At 33.6% G+C, this 16,790-nt stretch overlaps 3 protein-coding genes across 4 annotated transcripts; 2 read left to right on the forward strand and 1 right to left on the reverse strand.

The window, feature by feature from the left end:
• The first annotated feature begins 471 nt into the window (after positions 1-471).
• LOC117606502 (sorting nexin-14) lies at positions 472-3,690 on the forward strand. The gene is made up of 4 exons (XM_034329003.2): positions 472-880; positions 1,022-1,265; positions 1,331-3,209; positions 3,287-3,690. Exons 1-4 carry the CDS (start codon positions 774-776, stop codon positions 3,688-3,690), a joined length of 2,634 nt encoding a protein of 877 aa, XP_034184894.1. The 5' UTR covers positions 472-773.
• A 131-nt stretch (positions 3,691-3,821) lies between these two features.
• On the reverse strand, positions 3,822-7,701 carry MICU1 (Mitochondrial calcium uptake 1). 2 transcript variants are annotated; one of them, XM_034329005.2, is made up of 11 exons: positions 7,277-7,701; positions 7,023-7,173; positions 6,012-6,171; positions 5,284-5,321; positions 5,098-5,212; positions 4,869-5,029; positions 4,683-4,799; positions 4,499-4,623; positions 4,305-4,432; positions 4,064-4,153; positions 3,822-3,985 (listed from the first exon to the last, which is right to left on the reverse strand). In XM_034329005.2, exons 1-11 carry the CDS (start codon positions 7,495-7,497, stop codon positions 3,822-3,824), a joined length of 1,470 nt encoding a protein of 489 aa, XP_034184896.2. In that variant the 5' UTR covers positions 7,498-7,701. The 2 variants fall into 2 exon arrangements, with proteins under 2 accessions (XP_034184896.2, XP_034184895.2); XM_034329004.2 differs by lacking the exon at positions 6,012-6,171 and adding an exon at positions 6,691-6,850.
• On the forward strand, positions 7,699-9,221 carry LOC117606620 (uncharacterized). Its single transcript, XM_076689521.1, has 5 exons — positions 7,699-7,809; positions 8,097-8,128; positions 8,200-8,275; positions 8,538-8,661; positions 8,720-9,221. Exons 4-5 carry the CDS (start codon positions 8,548-8,550, stop codon positions 8,780-8,782), a joined length of 177 nt encoding a protein of 58 aa, XP_076545636.1. The 5' UTR covers positions 7,699-7,809; positions 8,097-8,128; positions 8,200-8,275; positions 8,538-8,547; the 3' UTR covers positions 8,783-9,221.
• The last annotated feature ends 7,569 nt before the right edge of the window (positions 9,222-16,790 follow it).

Here is a 16,790-nt window from a genome sequence, read left to right on the forward strand (position 1 = left end):
GTTTTCGATGAATCATGATTTTGGAAGTTCCAGTCATTCCCAGGCAACAGTCGTGCTTATTTTATCAGCTCCTCTATTACCATACCTTGCATTGACAACTGAAAAGACACAATTTGGACTCCCTTTGATTCTATGTTTTGACAAGTCAGACAAAATCAGCACAAGACCGAGAAATTATTAGAATAATTATTTGACAAACTTATATTTTGAGAAGACCGCCTAAAGTTCCACCACTGCGCCATCTATACAAAAGCGGCGGAAACTATTCAATAAATTACCGACTTATCGACTGAACTTCCGACAGTCGGTAATTGACCTTTCAGCAGTCGGTAAGTTAACGAATAGTTTGCGCCGCTTTTATATAGATGGCGCAATGGCTGATGGCTTGGGGTGTTAGGGACCCCGAAGCACTGACGATGCTCTTTGCACGTCGACATTATGGCATCTGGGGTGTCAGGAACCCCGTATGGAGTTTCAATCCATATTAAAATTTAAACATTCGGAAGTGTAAATTGTAAATATTTATTGAAATAGAAATTTAAGAAAGGTTAACATGTCTTTACAGTTTGAAGATTATTGAAGGAATGAATATACAGAAAAGTTATTTGAGGAGAATTTCTCCTGAATGAACATTTTCTTCTTTTTCGACTTCTTGGTCTATACTGTTTCTTGGTCCATGATTATACATATATTATTTAAAAATGGTAAACGTTATTTGTATTGTTAATAGCGCATGACAATGTTGTAAGAAGAACATAATTTTTTAAGAAACTATGGTACTTTCATCCAGGGACAGAGTACAAGATTTTTATGTATGTAATGTAATAATTCCAGTGTTTGTTTTTCTACTAGTTTTATTTACTTTAATTGTATTTAAAAGGTAAGTAATTTGAACTTCATCATATGTCAGTGCTCTAACAATCTTAATTTCCTTGTATAATATTCACAGCCCACCCTGCAGATACAGGGTTGTCGAATACCCAACAATATTAATTAAAAATTCTATACTTCTGTGTTTCAGTATCATCTGGGCACTAGTCATATGTTGTCTCTATGTAATAAATATCTTTTATGGACTGGTTATATTACAATATATCAACTTGGTACTAGTAAACTTAAATGCTATAAGCGATACTTTTAATCCTACCTTTGAAGTGAAAGATCCATGTAGTGTCTGCAGTAACAATAGTTGCAAAAGGCATAAGCAATTACCGCATTCAGCTAAAGTAAAAATACCAAAGGACTGTGACCGTGCTTTGGAACAGGTAATCATCAATCAGAATTTTAAATTTCAATGAATTTATCTTAATCATTTGCTTCTTGTTTGCAGCTTCTCGAAGACTTGCTACAAAAGTATGTTTGTGCCTGGTATTCAGACTTTTCTGCGGACGAAGCGTTTGTACAGCAACTTCGTCTGGCTACAGCCACGGCGGCGAAAAACATTGCGGTACGGTTGCTTCGTACAGACGTGGTTAATGTCGTCCTTTGTCGATTGGTACCGTTGATATTGCAACACGCCCAAGATTGGAAGAACCTGAATGCGAAAATAAACGATACTTCTCGTTTAGGAGACCAAATAATTAATTACTTCGGTCACGAAATTCACCCAGCCAGTTATTCGCGTAAAGCCGAATTAAACTATCTTAGAGGAGTAGTCACTGCAATTATCCCACATTTACTTCCTGCTATACACGTGTCCACTAACAACAAGGTAATTCTCCGTGAAATCCTAGCTAATTGGATTCTTCTACCAGCGGTGGATGCAATCGCTGATCCAGAAAACATTAACGCATTAGTAATGCTGTCGACACATCGGGACGGTTTAGTTTCTAATTCTATGGACGCAGTGAACGTACCAATGTTACAGTATTGGGTGACAATCTCATCGATGCCAAAGATTGCACAGAATTATTTAAAACCCTCGTTGGACGAGGTGTTAAATAACCCTCAATTGCTGTACATGTTCATGCAACATATCAAAGAAACCGGCCCTATGAATCTCTTTCAATTCTGCTTAGACATCGATGATCTCAGTAAGCGTATGTTAAATCCAGAGATGAGTTCGAACGCTGAAGATAGTTTATACCTTGATATACAAAGTATGTATTTAACGTACCTGGATCCAGAGGGTCCAGAGTATCTGCATCTACCTGAGGATATATCAATGGGTATCCGGCGAATTCTTGAGAGAAGTTCAAAGAAAATTCAGGAGCTGAGGACGTCGCGACCATTTTATCAGGCGCATCAAGAAGCTCATGCGTTATTAGAGTCCACTTGTCTGCCATCTTTTCATCACAGTTACCAGCTGTATGATTTATTGTGCGGGCAGCCAGCTCCCAATCCCGTGAAGCAATCTCGTGCGAGCGTTTCCAGTGGAACCGGAAATTCTTCTTCAAAAATCAGCAACCATTTTCCGAAGATCGATGGGGTGCTACGAACAACGACCATCGATGGAATGCCGTTCCAAGACATCTATCAAGGCGAAGAGATAGACTACTCGTCGCGTGCTTATAACGAGATCAAAGGCGCGGATGATACTTTTTCCAGAGACCTAACGACATGGCGAGTGAATATTCCACACATGGAAACAGGTGATAATCAAGCCCTGTACGTGATCGATGTACACAATGTCGCCGAAGGGAAATCATGGACGGTCTTACGTCGAGATCAAGACTTCTACGTTCTACGAACACGATTAGCGGAATTCCATGGCGATAAAGAATTGAGCGATTCACCTTTGCCTTCGCGAAAAAATCCTCATGGTTCTTACACCATAAATAGACAGAGATACGAAGACTTTCTTGAGAAGCTTCTTTCAAAGCCGGTACTTAGAAGCAGCGAACTACTGTACAATTTCTTAACAATGCCAAATTTCAAGCCTTACCTTACAAACTGTAGCACACCAGATATTGGAATATTGTATCAGAGTATGGCAAACAAATTGAGAAAAGAGAAAGGTCAGAATTTGGACAAATTCATGAATGTCTTCTTGGCATCCACCAATGTTAAGAATGAATACATGGATGTAGGAGTTGAACCCTTAGGTGAACCTAGTGTGAACGAAAGCAAAAAGGTAAAGGGTCGTGATCTTTTGTTTGGAGTGTTCGGGGACAATCTTAATTTCGACCCAAACATCAGGGATTTATCATCTTCTTCTTCGTTGGAACGTTCTCACGTTAAGGGTGCATCTTTTTGTACCGTTGACGCAGGTAGGTACTTATGCTATGCTACTTAGAGCATTTAAAAGGTAAAAAGGTACTGAATCATTGTACGATTATTATTACAGTGGATCGGTTATTAAACGTGCCACCAATTATCACGCGGATCCTTTGGATGTTTGCCTCGTCATCACGCGCAAAGATGGATCCGTATGTCAACGTTTTGTTGTACAATACATTAGCAAAACTTCTAAGCGGAGGACGCGCAGCGATTGTCGTGAAACTTCTACATGCAAAAGTAATGGGCGATAAAAGTAGCACCAAGGATACGAGTCGTAGAAATTATTATGAAAATGCGAAGAAGGGTTTGTACGGTTTATTGCCCTGTTGGTTGATAGGATTTTATAAACCTTGGACCGAGTTGATGGATTCTATTTTAGATTCGTTACAAAACGCGGCTCTCAATAAACATCTCGCTTATGTACTTCTAGATCACATTTTGATCAATCTATTTCCTGAGCTTACAGTTTAATAGAAGAAAGATCATAGAACAATATTTCATTTTTATTACACACACTTGTTTGTTTTTAAAATTACATAGTATACATGTCACTTCAATGAGATAAATAATTAGTTAATTTTATTTTGAAAGGAAAAATCAAGCTATTTATTATAATTTTCAAAATGCATGTTATACGTAATCTTTAAGCACTTAGCTAGTGATTCAATTAATTTTACAAACCCAGTGTCTTTCGGTTTTTCTAATCCTCTCAAAACTCTGTTTTTCATCACAGCAACAAATTCTTTGTTACTTAATTGGCCATCCACTAGAGATTAATGGGAAAAAATTAAATTTTAGTTCTCCAAATACATTAATACTATGTTCTTATTTGTTAGAAACTTACGGTTCTCATCAAAAATCGTGTAAACCACTTGTATAACATGATCGCTCAAGTCAACGTGTGCCACTGTTTTTGCTACATGCTTTAACGTAGCTGTAAAATATTTTAATTACATATTATTAATAAATTAAGTAAATATAATCTTAAGTGAAACCAATTTTTATAGATCTACTGTGCATTTTTGTATACTATTATATATTTCAGTGATTCGGAGCGGTGTAAATAAAATCATTTTTTAAAAAACCTTGATCTATGGATGCTCCTGCAATATGATAAAACGTCAGTGCTGTATCCACGTCGTTAATATTATTTAAGAAATGAAAGAATTTCAAGTACTCGTCTTTATCAATTCCTTTTGAATCGTCTTTGAAGCTGTAACATTCAAAATGTATATTTTATACATTATTTAGAAATGATATTCGTCTCTAATATACTCACCGTTTTTTCACAGTTTTTATAATCTTTGTTTTCTTTTTGTCAGGATATCCGGCATAAGCAAGTAATAATTCAGTGAAATCTACTTCACTTATTCGACCATTTTCATCAGGATGTCTTCGTTCAAACTGTAACAAATGATTTTTGTTGTATTTTCTGCCTAGGAAAATGTTCCTGCAAAATTTACCTCCAAGCTAAGTATTTCCTTCTGTAATTGTTGCTGAAAATCAAGGAATTTTTCAATTGTCAGCTTCCCATTCATGTTGGATCCAAAAAAGTAGGTAGTTAACGCTGAATTAACACCCTTGATAAACATATAATAAATATTAGAACATACATAAATGTTTTAGACAACAGTAATCATTTCCAGTACCTTGAACATATTGCCAGTAGCGACATGATCACGATGACGATTACCAATACTAGTTTGTTGTCGAATTAAAGTAGCAACTTTACCGAATTCTTCGGAGTCCACATCACCATCGCCGTTGAAGTCAAACATTCTGAAGGCAATTTCAAAATGTCTTCTGGAAGCTATATAAAAGGGTTATTAGTTTCTCAAGGATATTAACTTAAAATTGAATAGACATAGATTAACTTACTGGATAACACTGTAAGCAGAAATATGTAATCAGAGAAAGTGATTAAGCCTGCACTTCCAAGTTTATAGAAAATGCTGTCCTCGTCCAAAGCCAACTCTAATTTCGTGTGAATATGCTATAACAGTTTAAAACAATATTTATAACTATTCTACAGTTTGAAATTTAATGATACAACAGTTAACACACCTTTGGATCATAGCGTCTGTATTTGTCCAGGCCAAGTCCTAAAAATAATTACATCAGAATTTCAGAATTCTCATCATAATTCTATTCTATTCTATTATTAATTCATTATTCTGTTTTCAGTTAAAAAATGTAACGTTACATGCATTTGATACACATATAAATATGCACATTAGTATGTAAGCATCGTACGGCAGGCTAAAGCTTGTATGATTTTATTTTCAAAAGCAGCGTTTATTGTGTTTACACAAAAAGTATGCCATTTAAAAAACAAACGCGGTCCCCTTTGGAATCAATGATCTGTCACTTTATTGAACATTTTCAGTAATAAGACTCTGTGGTAGTTGACTTGCCATGATCAGGGATGTTCAGAGTAGAGAAGATTTTATTGAAGACACAATGAATGATACTTGTCATTTTCAACAATGATTATAAGCAACAGGCAACTTGATATATTTCCATGGTCACCAGAAAGGAAAATCTCTGACATTTAAGGATGATTTGAAACAGGCACTTTTAAAAGAACGAACAGAAAATATAAAGGCATTAGTGGAACCTATTCAGAGAAGATTGCAAATTATTATTAATGCTAAGTGAACGTATACAAAATATTGAAACATATTGATTTGGAAAATAATAAAAGCCCATGAATTTAATAACAGACAAGTAATCAACTATAGGCATAAATTTGCATACATATACACACAATATTCGGACATTTCATTAATTACCGTCTGGTTGTTTAACACCAGGCGTTATAGATCTTAAGAAGTCATCGGGTGTCATGAAGATCTCAGGGATGTCGTTGTTAACCACTTGTAGTGTCGCAAAATATCGAAATACCTTGTCCGGAGTAGAATAGTGCCTCATACGATTTTCATACTCTATTATCTGCATTGCAAACAATTATTTGTTCGTTTAATTTAAGCCCAGTAGCACAGCATCTTGAAATGATGAAATTCAATTAGACATACTTCTTACACAGGGTGAGTATCACAGTACAGTGTTAGAAAAATCAATCATTTCTGAGATATTTCAAATCTTTTAATGAATTTCTGGTCTAATGGTCTGCCTCACCCTGTATATTAATAATGAGTGCTGTTTGGGCTAACGCAAGATGATTCTTTTATAGTGACCAATTGTATTATCTCCAAAATAAAAGATATATGCTCTGTATTAGAGCAGATGATTCCAAGGGTATCAGCTGCTGTTAGAACAATTTTTCAATACTTTTCAGTAACAAAGAATTTCCATGGCCACTTCAGTTGGCCCAATCTTACAAGTATTAAAATAAATAAATATATGTTCACAATAAATAAAGAAACATCTGGTTAAAGCAGATTTTAATGTTAGTAAAGGATGTGAAAGTTAAAAACTGTGTTAAACAAAGAAGAAAAATGAAAATAATACCATCTGGTTGTCTCATGCCTGGAGTAATTGATCTCACAAAGTCATCAGGCGTCATATAAACTTCGGTATAGTCTAGGTGCGACACTTTTACGGTTGCAAAATAACGAAAAATTTTATCTGGAGTTGAATATGCCCTTAAACGATTTTCGTATTCTATAATCTGTAACCAATTCAAAGATAAATATTTCTAATTGTACAGACATTCATTTTCTCAAATAACATAAATAGTTTCTTGGATTTATTAGCTTTGGAGATGATTCTTTTGATCACTGCAAAAGAAGATAACTGTTTAAAAAGAAACCTAAGTATCTAAGTTGTGTCTTATTGTTCACCTTTCGATCTCTGAAACCAATTTTCTCTTTCTTCTTTTTCTTTTCATTATCCTGTTGTTCTTCTATTTGTTTATCTTCGTCATTAGATTCCTCTTCAGTAATCTGTTCAGCTGCATCAACAAAAGGGAAGTACCTTCCTTTTATACTGAAACTGATTTTATTGAATTTTATTTCAGTTCTGCTGTGTTCAAAATTATTATTAGCACAGCAATGATCTTATAGAAAACATAAGTTATTTCATGATAAAAACTTACCTTTTCCAGCCGATCAAACTTGTAACAAAACAAGGGATAAAAAGCAATAACAGGATACGATTTCTCTTCAGCTTCTGTTCATAGGAAAAATATCTAAAATTCCTTTTAGACGAGTATCGGAAATTATTAGTGTAATCTCTTAATAAAAGTATATTGGACTTCTTAATAGTTTCACATGAAACATTTCGTCTTATAATATGTATAACCTTATTGATAAACATTGTCTATATTTATTAATAAATTGAGAATTGCTTAACTCCTCTTTTAGAAAAACATTTTTTGGTCATCAGTTATAATTTAACACATATTTTAACAGCAGTATTGTATTTTGTTCTAATATCAGCATTTATCTTTGTATAATACACAAAAAAAAACACAAAATATTGTATATTCTGATGCAATGCAGGCTTCTGTTTTTAAGAGGAAAAGAAAGGAAAGGAGAGGAGTCTCCCACTTGGGAGAAATCAGGAAGCAGGGACGGCTAGCCATTGGGAATTTGGGAGCATTCCCGAGGGATGATAAGGATTCGGAACGTAATTAATGAAATTTATTTGCAATAAAAATTTAAGTCCCAATCTTGCCTTGCCTGGGAAAAACTGGGGAGAGACCGGGAGAGTTAAATAAGAAATTACAGCTAGCTTTCACGTCGCTGAAAATAATTAGAGCATTAAAGATGTGCGGTCACTGATCAACGCGACAGTTCGATTCGAAACTTGGCTAGTGAATCGCTTTATACTTTTAGTATTGATCAGAATCGGTACAATAATATGTTTAAGCTTTTTCATTTACAACTAATTACAGTTTTTTTCATTTTTACAAGTGCACTGAGGAAAGAACAAGAACTTGTTACAGGTAGTTTGTCATACATTCCTCATTTCAATTATAATGATTTTAAATAATATAACAGTGATATAAATTTATAGACACAGATGGAAAATTAGAAGAAAAAGCTGTGGATGATGATTTTGATATAATTTCTTTAAAGAAACATCTTTTTCAGTAAGTATAATACTATAAATATAAACAGGTAAATGTATCAAAAATTTTAATTTCAAATAGAGCGCTTTTTTCCTAATGTAATGCCATCTAACGGTGGGACGATGAACTAAAAGAGCAAATAATTTTTGCGCCCCTGTTGGTAAAATCAGAAAGCTCATTTTTGCACCCGCCGGTAGATGGTGCCACTTATTTTTCGCGGTTTTTTCAAAAATAGAAATTTTTACTTGCTTCTGTAATTGGTTTTGATATATGATACATTTAGAGATATTTTTATGGAGCATCAAAAGAATAATAAACTACAATTTGGCTACGTTTGTGAAAATCCAATGCAATGGGAACAGAGGTTCGAGGAAAAGGATCTTGCGGAAAATCGACATCGTGGAAAGGTAAGGATTTAAACATCAAATGCACTTCTCCTTAATAATTTATATAATAAAATTATAGGTGAAATGGGGAAACATTGATGGTAGCTACGGTGAACACTATTGGGACTTGAATCATAAATGATAAATCACCTACGTATCCTCGTCTTCTGTAACATCCTTCCTTTTAATAACGCGGAAACATGTCTGTGAGTGACGCTGAGACGTAGTACCACAGTATCGATCGAGCATCAAATTTTTGTTAAAAATTCAAAGTAAAGATTATTTGCGTTAACTTTAAGACGTTCATTGAATGATGACCACTTGATTAGCGCCAGGGTCGGTCGCCGTGGGGTTTTAGTCAATAGAAATTTGACATTCCCCCGCCGCCCTCTCACAGGGGTCAGTGGGGGTCTTATGCAAGATTTCCCCACGTTAAAAAAAAAAAATCCTTTACCTCTCCTTTCCTGCATCCCTTACATCTCTGCTTTCCTTACATTCCTGCATCCCTTACATCTCTGCATCCCTTACATCTCTGCACTACTTACATCTCTGCATCCCTTACATCTCTGCATTCCTTACATCCCTGCATTCCTTACATCTCTGCATCCCTTACATCTCTGCACTACTTACATCTCTGCATCCCTTACATCTCTGCATTCCTTACATCCCTGCATTCCTTACATCCCTGCATTCCTTACAACCCTGCATTCCTTACAACCGTGCATTCCTTACATCCCTGCATCCATTACATCCCTATATCACTTACAGCACTGCATCCTTTTACATCCTTGAATCCCTTCTGTTAGCAACCCATCATAGCGCCATCTGGTTTCGGAAAAAGGAACTAAACCTTGCACCAATTTTGGCCCTCTAGCGGCAAAAATGTGAACTAAATTTTCGACGTCGAATCAGCGCCATCTGGTTTCGAAAAAAGGAACTAAACCTTGCATCAATTTTGGCCCTCTAGCGGCAAAGATGTGAACTAAATTTTCGATGTCGAATCAGCGCCATCTGGTTTTGGAAAAAGGAACTAAACCTTGCACCAATTTTGGCCCTCTAGCGGTAAAAATGTGAACTAAATTTTCGATGTCGAATCAGCGCCATCTGGTTTCGGAAAAAGGAACTAAAGCATGCCAGAATTTTGGCCCTCTAGCGGCAAAAATGTGAACTAAATTTTCGACGTCGAACCAGCGCCCTCTGGTGGCAGAAAAAGGAACTAAATTCTGCAAAAATTTAAATTTAAAATTATTTTTCACGAGACTTTACTTACCTTTACTTACCTTTACTTACCTTTACTCGCACCAGTGGCCATAAGTATATTATTTATAATATATTTATTATATGGGTTGAAAGGATATAAGAGATGCAGGGAGAATTCAGGAGTGTAAGGGATACAGAGGTATAAAGGATACAGAGATATAAAGTATACAGAGATATAAAGGATACAGAGATATAAAGGATACAGAGATATAGAGGATACAGAGATATAAAGGATACAGAGATATAGAGGATACAGAGATATAAAGGATACAGAGATATAGAGGATACACAGATATAAAGGATACAGAGATCTAAGGGATGCCAAGGTACTAGTTCCACTAGTATAAATAAATTAAATTAGAAAAAATATTACTAATAAATAATGTACCTTGGTATTCCAGTGAATAATTGCTTCATTCACATATAGGACAACCTTTATTATTTAATACATCACCAATATATAACATAATACTACGAATTATTATTACAATGTTAATATTATTATTATATCGGTTGCAATCTGAGTTTTTAATTGTGTTGCTTGCGTGCATATGCGATACGTGTACATACGCGTGCGCACTCGTGTATACATACGTACATATCATTTAATTTTATATAAATAAACAAATAAATACATATAGATATACACTTATTTATTCATTCTTAATATCCTACGTAATGCATTACATCTGCAATGCGTGTATATGTGTACTTATACGATACTTTTATACGCACTTTCTGTTGCTTATAATATAATCGTTCTGTTTTTTTTTTTCCTTCTTTCGATTATCGCATCTTTTCTTACCTACAATTTTTCTGTCGCTTTTTCATTTGCTCTTAATTTATTTATTCTACTATGTATGTATATATATATATATAACTTCCATAAATATTACATTTTTAAGAAGTGTACATTCTTTCGGCTTCCTTACGAATCTCGGAAGGACAACTTAAGACACATTACGAACTACAGATACGGATAGTTTAAGTATTAGACATCGTTCTGCGTTGTTTTCCTTTTTTTTTTGATCAAGTATCCTCCCCCCTGCCCCCCAATTCTTTTCGATGAAAAAAATTCCGTTTGTGCTTAGCTATTTGTAGCCATTGATTCTTTTCTTTTCTTTTGGAAGACTATCATAACTGACATAATAATTGTTCTTCTAATCCATGACCATTTCGACAGGAAAAATAAAGTAAAATAAAATATAAAGATCTGTATTTACAGATTGACAACAATGAAATGGCACGAAAGAAAATAATGGAATATTATTAAAGAAAAAATGAAAAGAAATATTGTATTACAGAACAGAAGGATCGATCATCGAATAGAAGAAAATTATACCTATAACATCCTTCAGGAAGCTGGTATCAAGTTCCGGTAGCCAGCATTCTCGAAAGTATGGCATAGGAGGAAAATTGAAACGGATTCGGTATAAGAATGCAAGTGTATCGATGTCTTCGTACGAAAATTAAGCCTAATATTCATTTCTACCGTGATTGTTGATTATGTTCGAATAGTCAGCAATTTTTTTGTTAGCGATTAATAGTATCGTTGTTAAAAAATATTTGATATATAGCTTAGTGTTTTAGAAAGTTCCAAATGAAGAATGGTGTATCCATAGTTCATAGAAGATAAGTTCTCATTTTATATCCATTGGATAGGCATTTATTTCAGCTTTCATCGTACCATATTCATTTTTCTACTCGTTTCGATAAATATCCCATATCTGTACCCTCGCAATCCATTTTTTTTTAAATCTTTTTTTTTTATTTCATTTTTTTTATATTTTTTTTTAGTTTGGCTGGTCCACTAACGTTCCTAGAAAAAATACTCTCTGCAGTCCGCTACGTTATAAACTAAGAATTTGTTGTTCCTCTAATTTCTCTGTTTCGGTTTTCTATCGTTTCATCGTTTTTCTTTTTCGCTCCAGTGACATCTCTATCGTTCGTTTAGATTTACTACTTACAATTAAACACACTGAGAATATCTCTCCTGTTGTTTGTTCTAAGAATCTTTACACGTGTAAGTGTACATCATGGTTGAATTGTCTTCGTATGTTCATCACATGATCACACGACTACACGTAATGTGTATTAGCGCACCGTAAGTCACTGTTTAGCGTAACTCAACTAAAAAAGAAAATTTGTACGATTGTACGATAACTTGTCGTTTATCTTTCTTTTTTTTTTTCTTCTCGCGAGGAATCCAAGAGAAAATGAAAGCTTGTAACAAGAATAAATGTTATTTCGTATCACAAATATCGTTATAGATTGTGCTAATGCCTCTGGATGTAAATTACTTAATAAAGCAACAAAACATTATTCATTCTCGTTTGAACGTTCACATTTACACGTTAGTTTATTTATTAATTTACACACCTAATACATCGTTACGTTGCCAATCGATAATCGTTTAGGAAATGAAATTAGGATTGTTCAGGTTAACAAGAGACATTATCAAAGGATGCAGTACCGATTTTGTTCTCCTTGAGATATGTTATTAAGAACTAAAATCTAAGAAACACTTATTTCAAGTATCTCATTTTATGCCCTCGAATCTCTCGTAGATTTTGGGCTAAAGATTTTGGCAATGTAGGGCCATTTTTCTACGATTACGAAAACGAACGTCACTTTAGCAATTATCACATGCACTGGCCCTTTCACGTACGCATCACAGATATTTATGAAAATTTTTCATCATTTTTGTTTTCTTTTATTTTTCTTCTTCTTTATCGCTATTCATTTCAATCGCCTTGCTTTGTTTTGTTACAGTTCATCGAGCGCGCTTTCCTTCGTTAAAATATTATTTCTTTCCTCGTTATGTTACTATGAGGCATAATGGAAAGTCGAGTAATATCACGGTGAAATAATTAAATGATATGGTGGAAGGAATGATTAATCAATGTGGCTTTTGCGAGTATCCAAGATCTCTCATCTCGACTGTAGTATTCACCCGTAGTCAGAAGTTTAGTCTAAAGTCTGGTTTACTTTAGCAGAGCGAGTAAGATTAGTAGGAAAATCCATTTACTAGGGCAATTACAGTAACTGGATTTTACCTACTATCGCTGGTAAACCCTTCTACTTACTCTACCACAGTAAACTAGGCCGAGAGCCAGTAAATATGGGGTAGTAGATAAGTTACTTGCGCTAGTATACTCTGCCATTTACTCTACCGACGCAAACAAGGTTTATAGTCTTGATCTCTTGATTTTCAACACTCAATCGCGTCCCTATGTTTACCGTATATTGTTTTCGTAGCTTCATTATTTCATTTTAATAAGTCGCAATTAGGAAAAGTATATGACAGTCAGATTCTTGATTTTCAATCATCCCCTTTTGATTTTCGTACAACACATATTAATGCCTCAATTGAATGGCAGCTAATTATTTGTAATAGTTAAATTAATGTGAAATAATGATAGAAACATGATTCAATATAATATAAAAATAGATCCTTTATAGAAAGTTGCAGCCACCATTCTTGTCCATAAGTGTTTTTGTCAATTTTCAAAGATTTGAAATCAGGTGTATTTTAGTATTACGAAATGTAGTACAAGGACGAATCAATTGTTTCTTCAATGCCCTATTTTGAATTTCGTTTAGTTCTAATGTAAAAAAGTGGACAGTTGACAGAAGACGTTTTCGTTTCAATTATTTGTATATAAAAGACAAAGAAATTGAAAGAAACAAATGTTAAACACCCTGAATTTGTTAATTAAGCGAAAGAAATATGGAACTTTAAATTACAAAACCGCTGATTAGATAATTGATACGAGCTTAGAAACTTTACAGTGACAGTAAAAATGACTAGTGCATCAGTACACTTATAACATGCAAATTTTATGTAAATGAAAAAGAAATTATTTTATGCTGAGATTTCTAATATAACTTTTTATAGTGTATTTTTGTGTGCGTGTGTGCGCGCGCGCGCGCGTACATTAATTTTTTAATAAAATACGACTATTATGTACGATTATTTTGGTTTTGTATTTTAAAATCGACTAAAAACAAAAACAGATTGAACAAGCATTGTCGAATTTTGAAGAAGAACCTTGTTTCAAATTTTCACTAACAGTAATCACTAATAACAATTAAATAATTTATTTTAAATGATCCTTTAAAATTTCTGTATTTTACTCTATACGGTTAATACAACGCTAATCAGTCATAAAGTTATAACAAATGGAAAAACATGTTTATTACTTTGTTCTCTTAATTATTGTTCCCTGGTGTATTGGCACTTGACACTTACAACAAAGACAATAGAATCACAGAAACAAAAGAATCACTGGATAAAGCGTTGATGTTATAGAACTTCCAAGGGCAGTTTATTAATTAATGTACATGCAGTTTAAGAAGAATTAAAATATTTCAAAAAAATATTTCAATATTATCAATTTTTTATATCTTTCATACGTAAGGCTTAACGATGCTAAATATAAGGTTGTATCATATCAAGGCTGACAATTTCAAAACTTAGGAAGTCTTATGTAGACTTTATGTTTTTTCAAATTGGTCATTTGATGTGATGCAACCTAATATAATCGTCCTATGTACATATTATATGTTTCCAATAAGTTTTAAGAGTAGATCATTCTTGAGTATGTTTCGCAAAATACAGTATACTTATAGAATTCAACGTTATTATTTTCGTGGTTTAGGATTGATGTCATTTTGTTACGGTATTTCATGAATCAATAGTTGACAGTTATCGTCAGTTTAGTGTCGTCTATTTGGTTGAGTTTTGATACTTTTTTAACTTTCTTACAACTAAATTCAACAAGTTCGAAAGCTGACAAAAAGTTCTTTATTCGTTGTTTGCTCATCATCGTTTTCTGTTGTTTATAGGCCGCTCTACATGTAGATGTGACAAAAGAAAAAACAAAATTCCACATTAAAGTGCTACAGTCCTACTCGCTTGAAGATCCCGCATGGAACTGAAGACCATGCCCCTGTGCGCGGTCTATTTATACACGCACCCCTGTGCGCACTCTATTTTTATACGCGCCCCTGTGTACGCTCTATTTTTATACGCGCCCCTGTGCACGCTCTATTTTTATACGCGCCCCTGTGCGCACTCTATTTTTATACGCGCCCCTGTGCAAGCTCTATTTTTATACGCGCCCCTGTGCACACTCTATTTTTATACGCGCCCCTGTGCAAGCTCTATTTTTATACGCGCCCCTGTGCACACTCTATTTTTATACGCGCCCCTGTGCACGTTCTATTTTTATACGCGCCCCTGTGCACGCTCTATTTTTATACGCGCCCCTGTGCACACTCTATTTTTATACACGTGCCCCTGTGCACGCTCTATTTATATACACGCGCCACGGATCTTGCGCATGCGCAGTATGACATACACAAGTTCAAATTCTCCTCACTCAATACAAAATGTATTAGTCTCTTATATTTGCATTATTCACTCAATAAATACATAGAAAACAAATTTTGATAGCCATAAAAACATACAAATTAATCATAATATATTACATAGAACTTTTTGTCAGTTTCTCTAACATAAATAGAAATTTTCAAACAATTATTTCTAAGATAAATACTACTACGCCATAGCGCCTCCTCTTCACTGCATTATCTTTTCTTGTATCTCTCACCCTGTTAAATAAAACAGGCTTAATCTGTATCATATTTTGTTATTAAAAACATAGATCAAAGCTGGAGAGTCTAAGTTTGCTAATAGCACAATTGAATTTTTTTAATAAAGAAATAAGAAAATTCATATATCATGCACCCCAACAATCTTTTTAACAACAATTTGATTTGTTGAATACGACACAAGATTGTCTGCACGCACTTTCTTTCAACATTTAAATAATTGTTTAATGAAAAGTACTTTTAAATTACTTTTGCATTAGACATTAATGATGAAAACATAAATCAATTGGACTTTTATTTTTGAGTGAAGATTAAAAATTTTAATTTTGTACAAAACATCGAACGTACCTATTCTGACCCATCACTGTTAAATCGTAGGTCCATTGTTTTCCCAATATATATCAAATGAGCATTAAACAAATTTACTTACGTATTTATAAAAAAAGTGATTGCAACGAACTGAAGAAATTCGTATGAGGGAAATATTGAAAACAAAAAAGAAAAGGTTATAATTTGATTTTAAATAACTTTATTTCCTATTATCATCATAATTATTAGAAAATGAGAGAACACCCATGATCGTTCAATCACTCGTTATTCTAATTCTCACTCAACGATTACATAATTAAGTAATTTTAAGAAAGCAACCCAGAGACATATCCGAAAGAAAAAATAAAGAAAGGAAAAAACTTAAAGAATCTTATTATAAACATATATTAAATTCATACAATTAATTAATATACATATGCATTTCTATATATACATATACATGTATATATGCTCAATGATACATATATACACATATAGATATATTCATTTATATATATATATATATATATATATATATATTAATTAATACAATTAACTCCTACGGATTTCGATTAAAAATAAATAATAAAATGAAGAAAAAAACCACGTTTAACTTATTCTCCAGAGTTCTAATAGGTGTATGACGACATTATTCATTTTTTTTTCTTTAATACCTTCTATAAAGAATTAACTAATTCGCTTATCGGTAGAGTTCTACAATCATTAATTAATACCTTCGTAATGATTATTTTTAAATTCTGAAAAACAAAGCGTACTCGAGTTGATTATTTCGTTTTGTTTCGTTTCATTTATAAAAGAAAAGTCCCCATTTAATGGACAGAAAAAGGGAAACACATTTAGAAAATGCAGGGTGATCGAAAAATAATGGTGCAAGAGACAATTTTAGGATATCTTTAAGTGGAAAATAAGACGATTTTCGAAATTTTCCCAATAATAAAACCAAG

This window comes from Osmia lignaria, chromosome 8, assembly GCF_051020975.1.
Source record: "Osmia lignaria lignaria isolate PbOS001 chromosome 8, iyOsmLign1, whole genome shotgun sequence".
In the NCBI taxonomy this organism is placed as follows: domain Eukaryota; kingdom Metazoa; phylum Arthropoda; class Insecta; order Hymenoptera; family Megachilidae; genus Osmia; species Osmia lignaria.

Excerpts from the sequence above, each read along its gene's own strand:
- LOC117606620 (XM_076689521.1), top strand. The coding sequence starts at position 8,548 with ATGGAGCATCAAAAGAATAATAAACTACAATTTGGCTACGTTTGTGAA. Across the intron at positions 8,662-8,719 it reads AAAATCGACATCGTGGAAAG|GTGAAATGGGGAAACATTGA; the intron begins GTAAGGATTTAA and ends ATAAAATTATAG.
- MICU1 (XM_034329005.2), bottom strand. The coding sequence starts at position 7,497 with ATGTTTATCAATAAGGTTATACATATTATAAGACGAAATGTTTCATGT. Across the intron at positions 7,174-7,276 it reads AGTTTGATCGGCTGGAAAAG|TTTCAGTATAAAAGGAAGGT; the intron begins GTAAGTTTTTAT and ends CAATAAAATCAG. Across the intron at positions 4,433-4,498 it reads ATAAAAACTGTGAAAAAACG|CTTCAAAGACGATTCAAAAG; the intron begins GTGAGTATATTA and ends TGAATGTTACAG.
- LOC117606502 (XM_034329003.2), top strand. The coding sequence starts at position 774 with ATGGTACTTTCATCCAGGGACAGAGTACAAGATTTTTATGTATGTAAT. Across the intron at positions 881-1,021 it reads ACTTTAATTGTATTTAAAAG|TATCATCTGGGCACTAGTCA; the intron begins GTAAGTAATTTG and ends TCTGTGTTTCAG. Across the intron at positions 3,210-3,286 it reads TTTTTGTACCGTTGACGCAG|TGGATCGGTTATTAAACGTG; the intron begins GTAGGTACTTAT and ends TTATTATTACAG.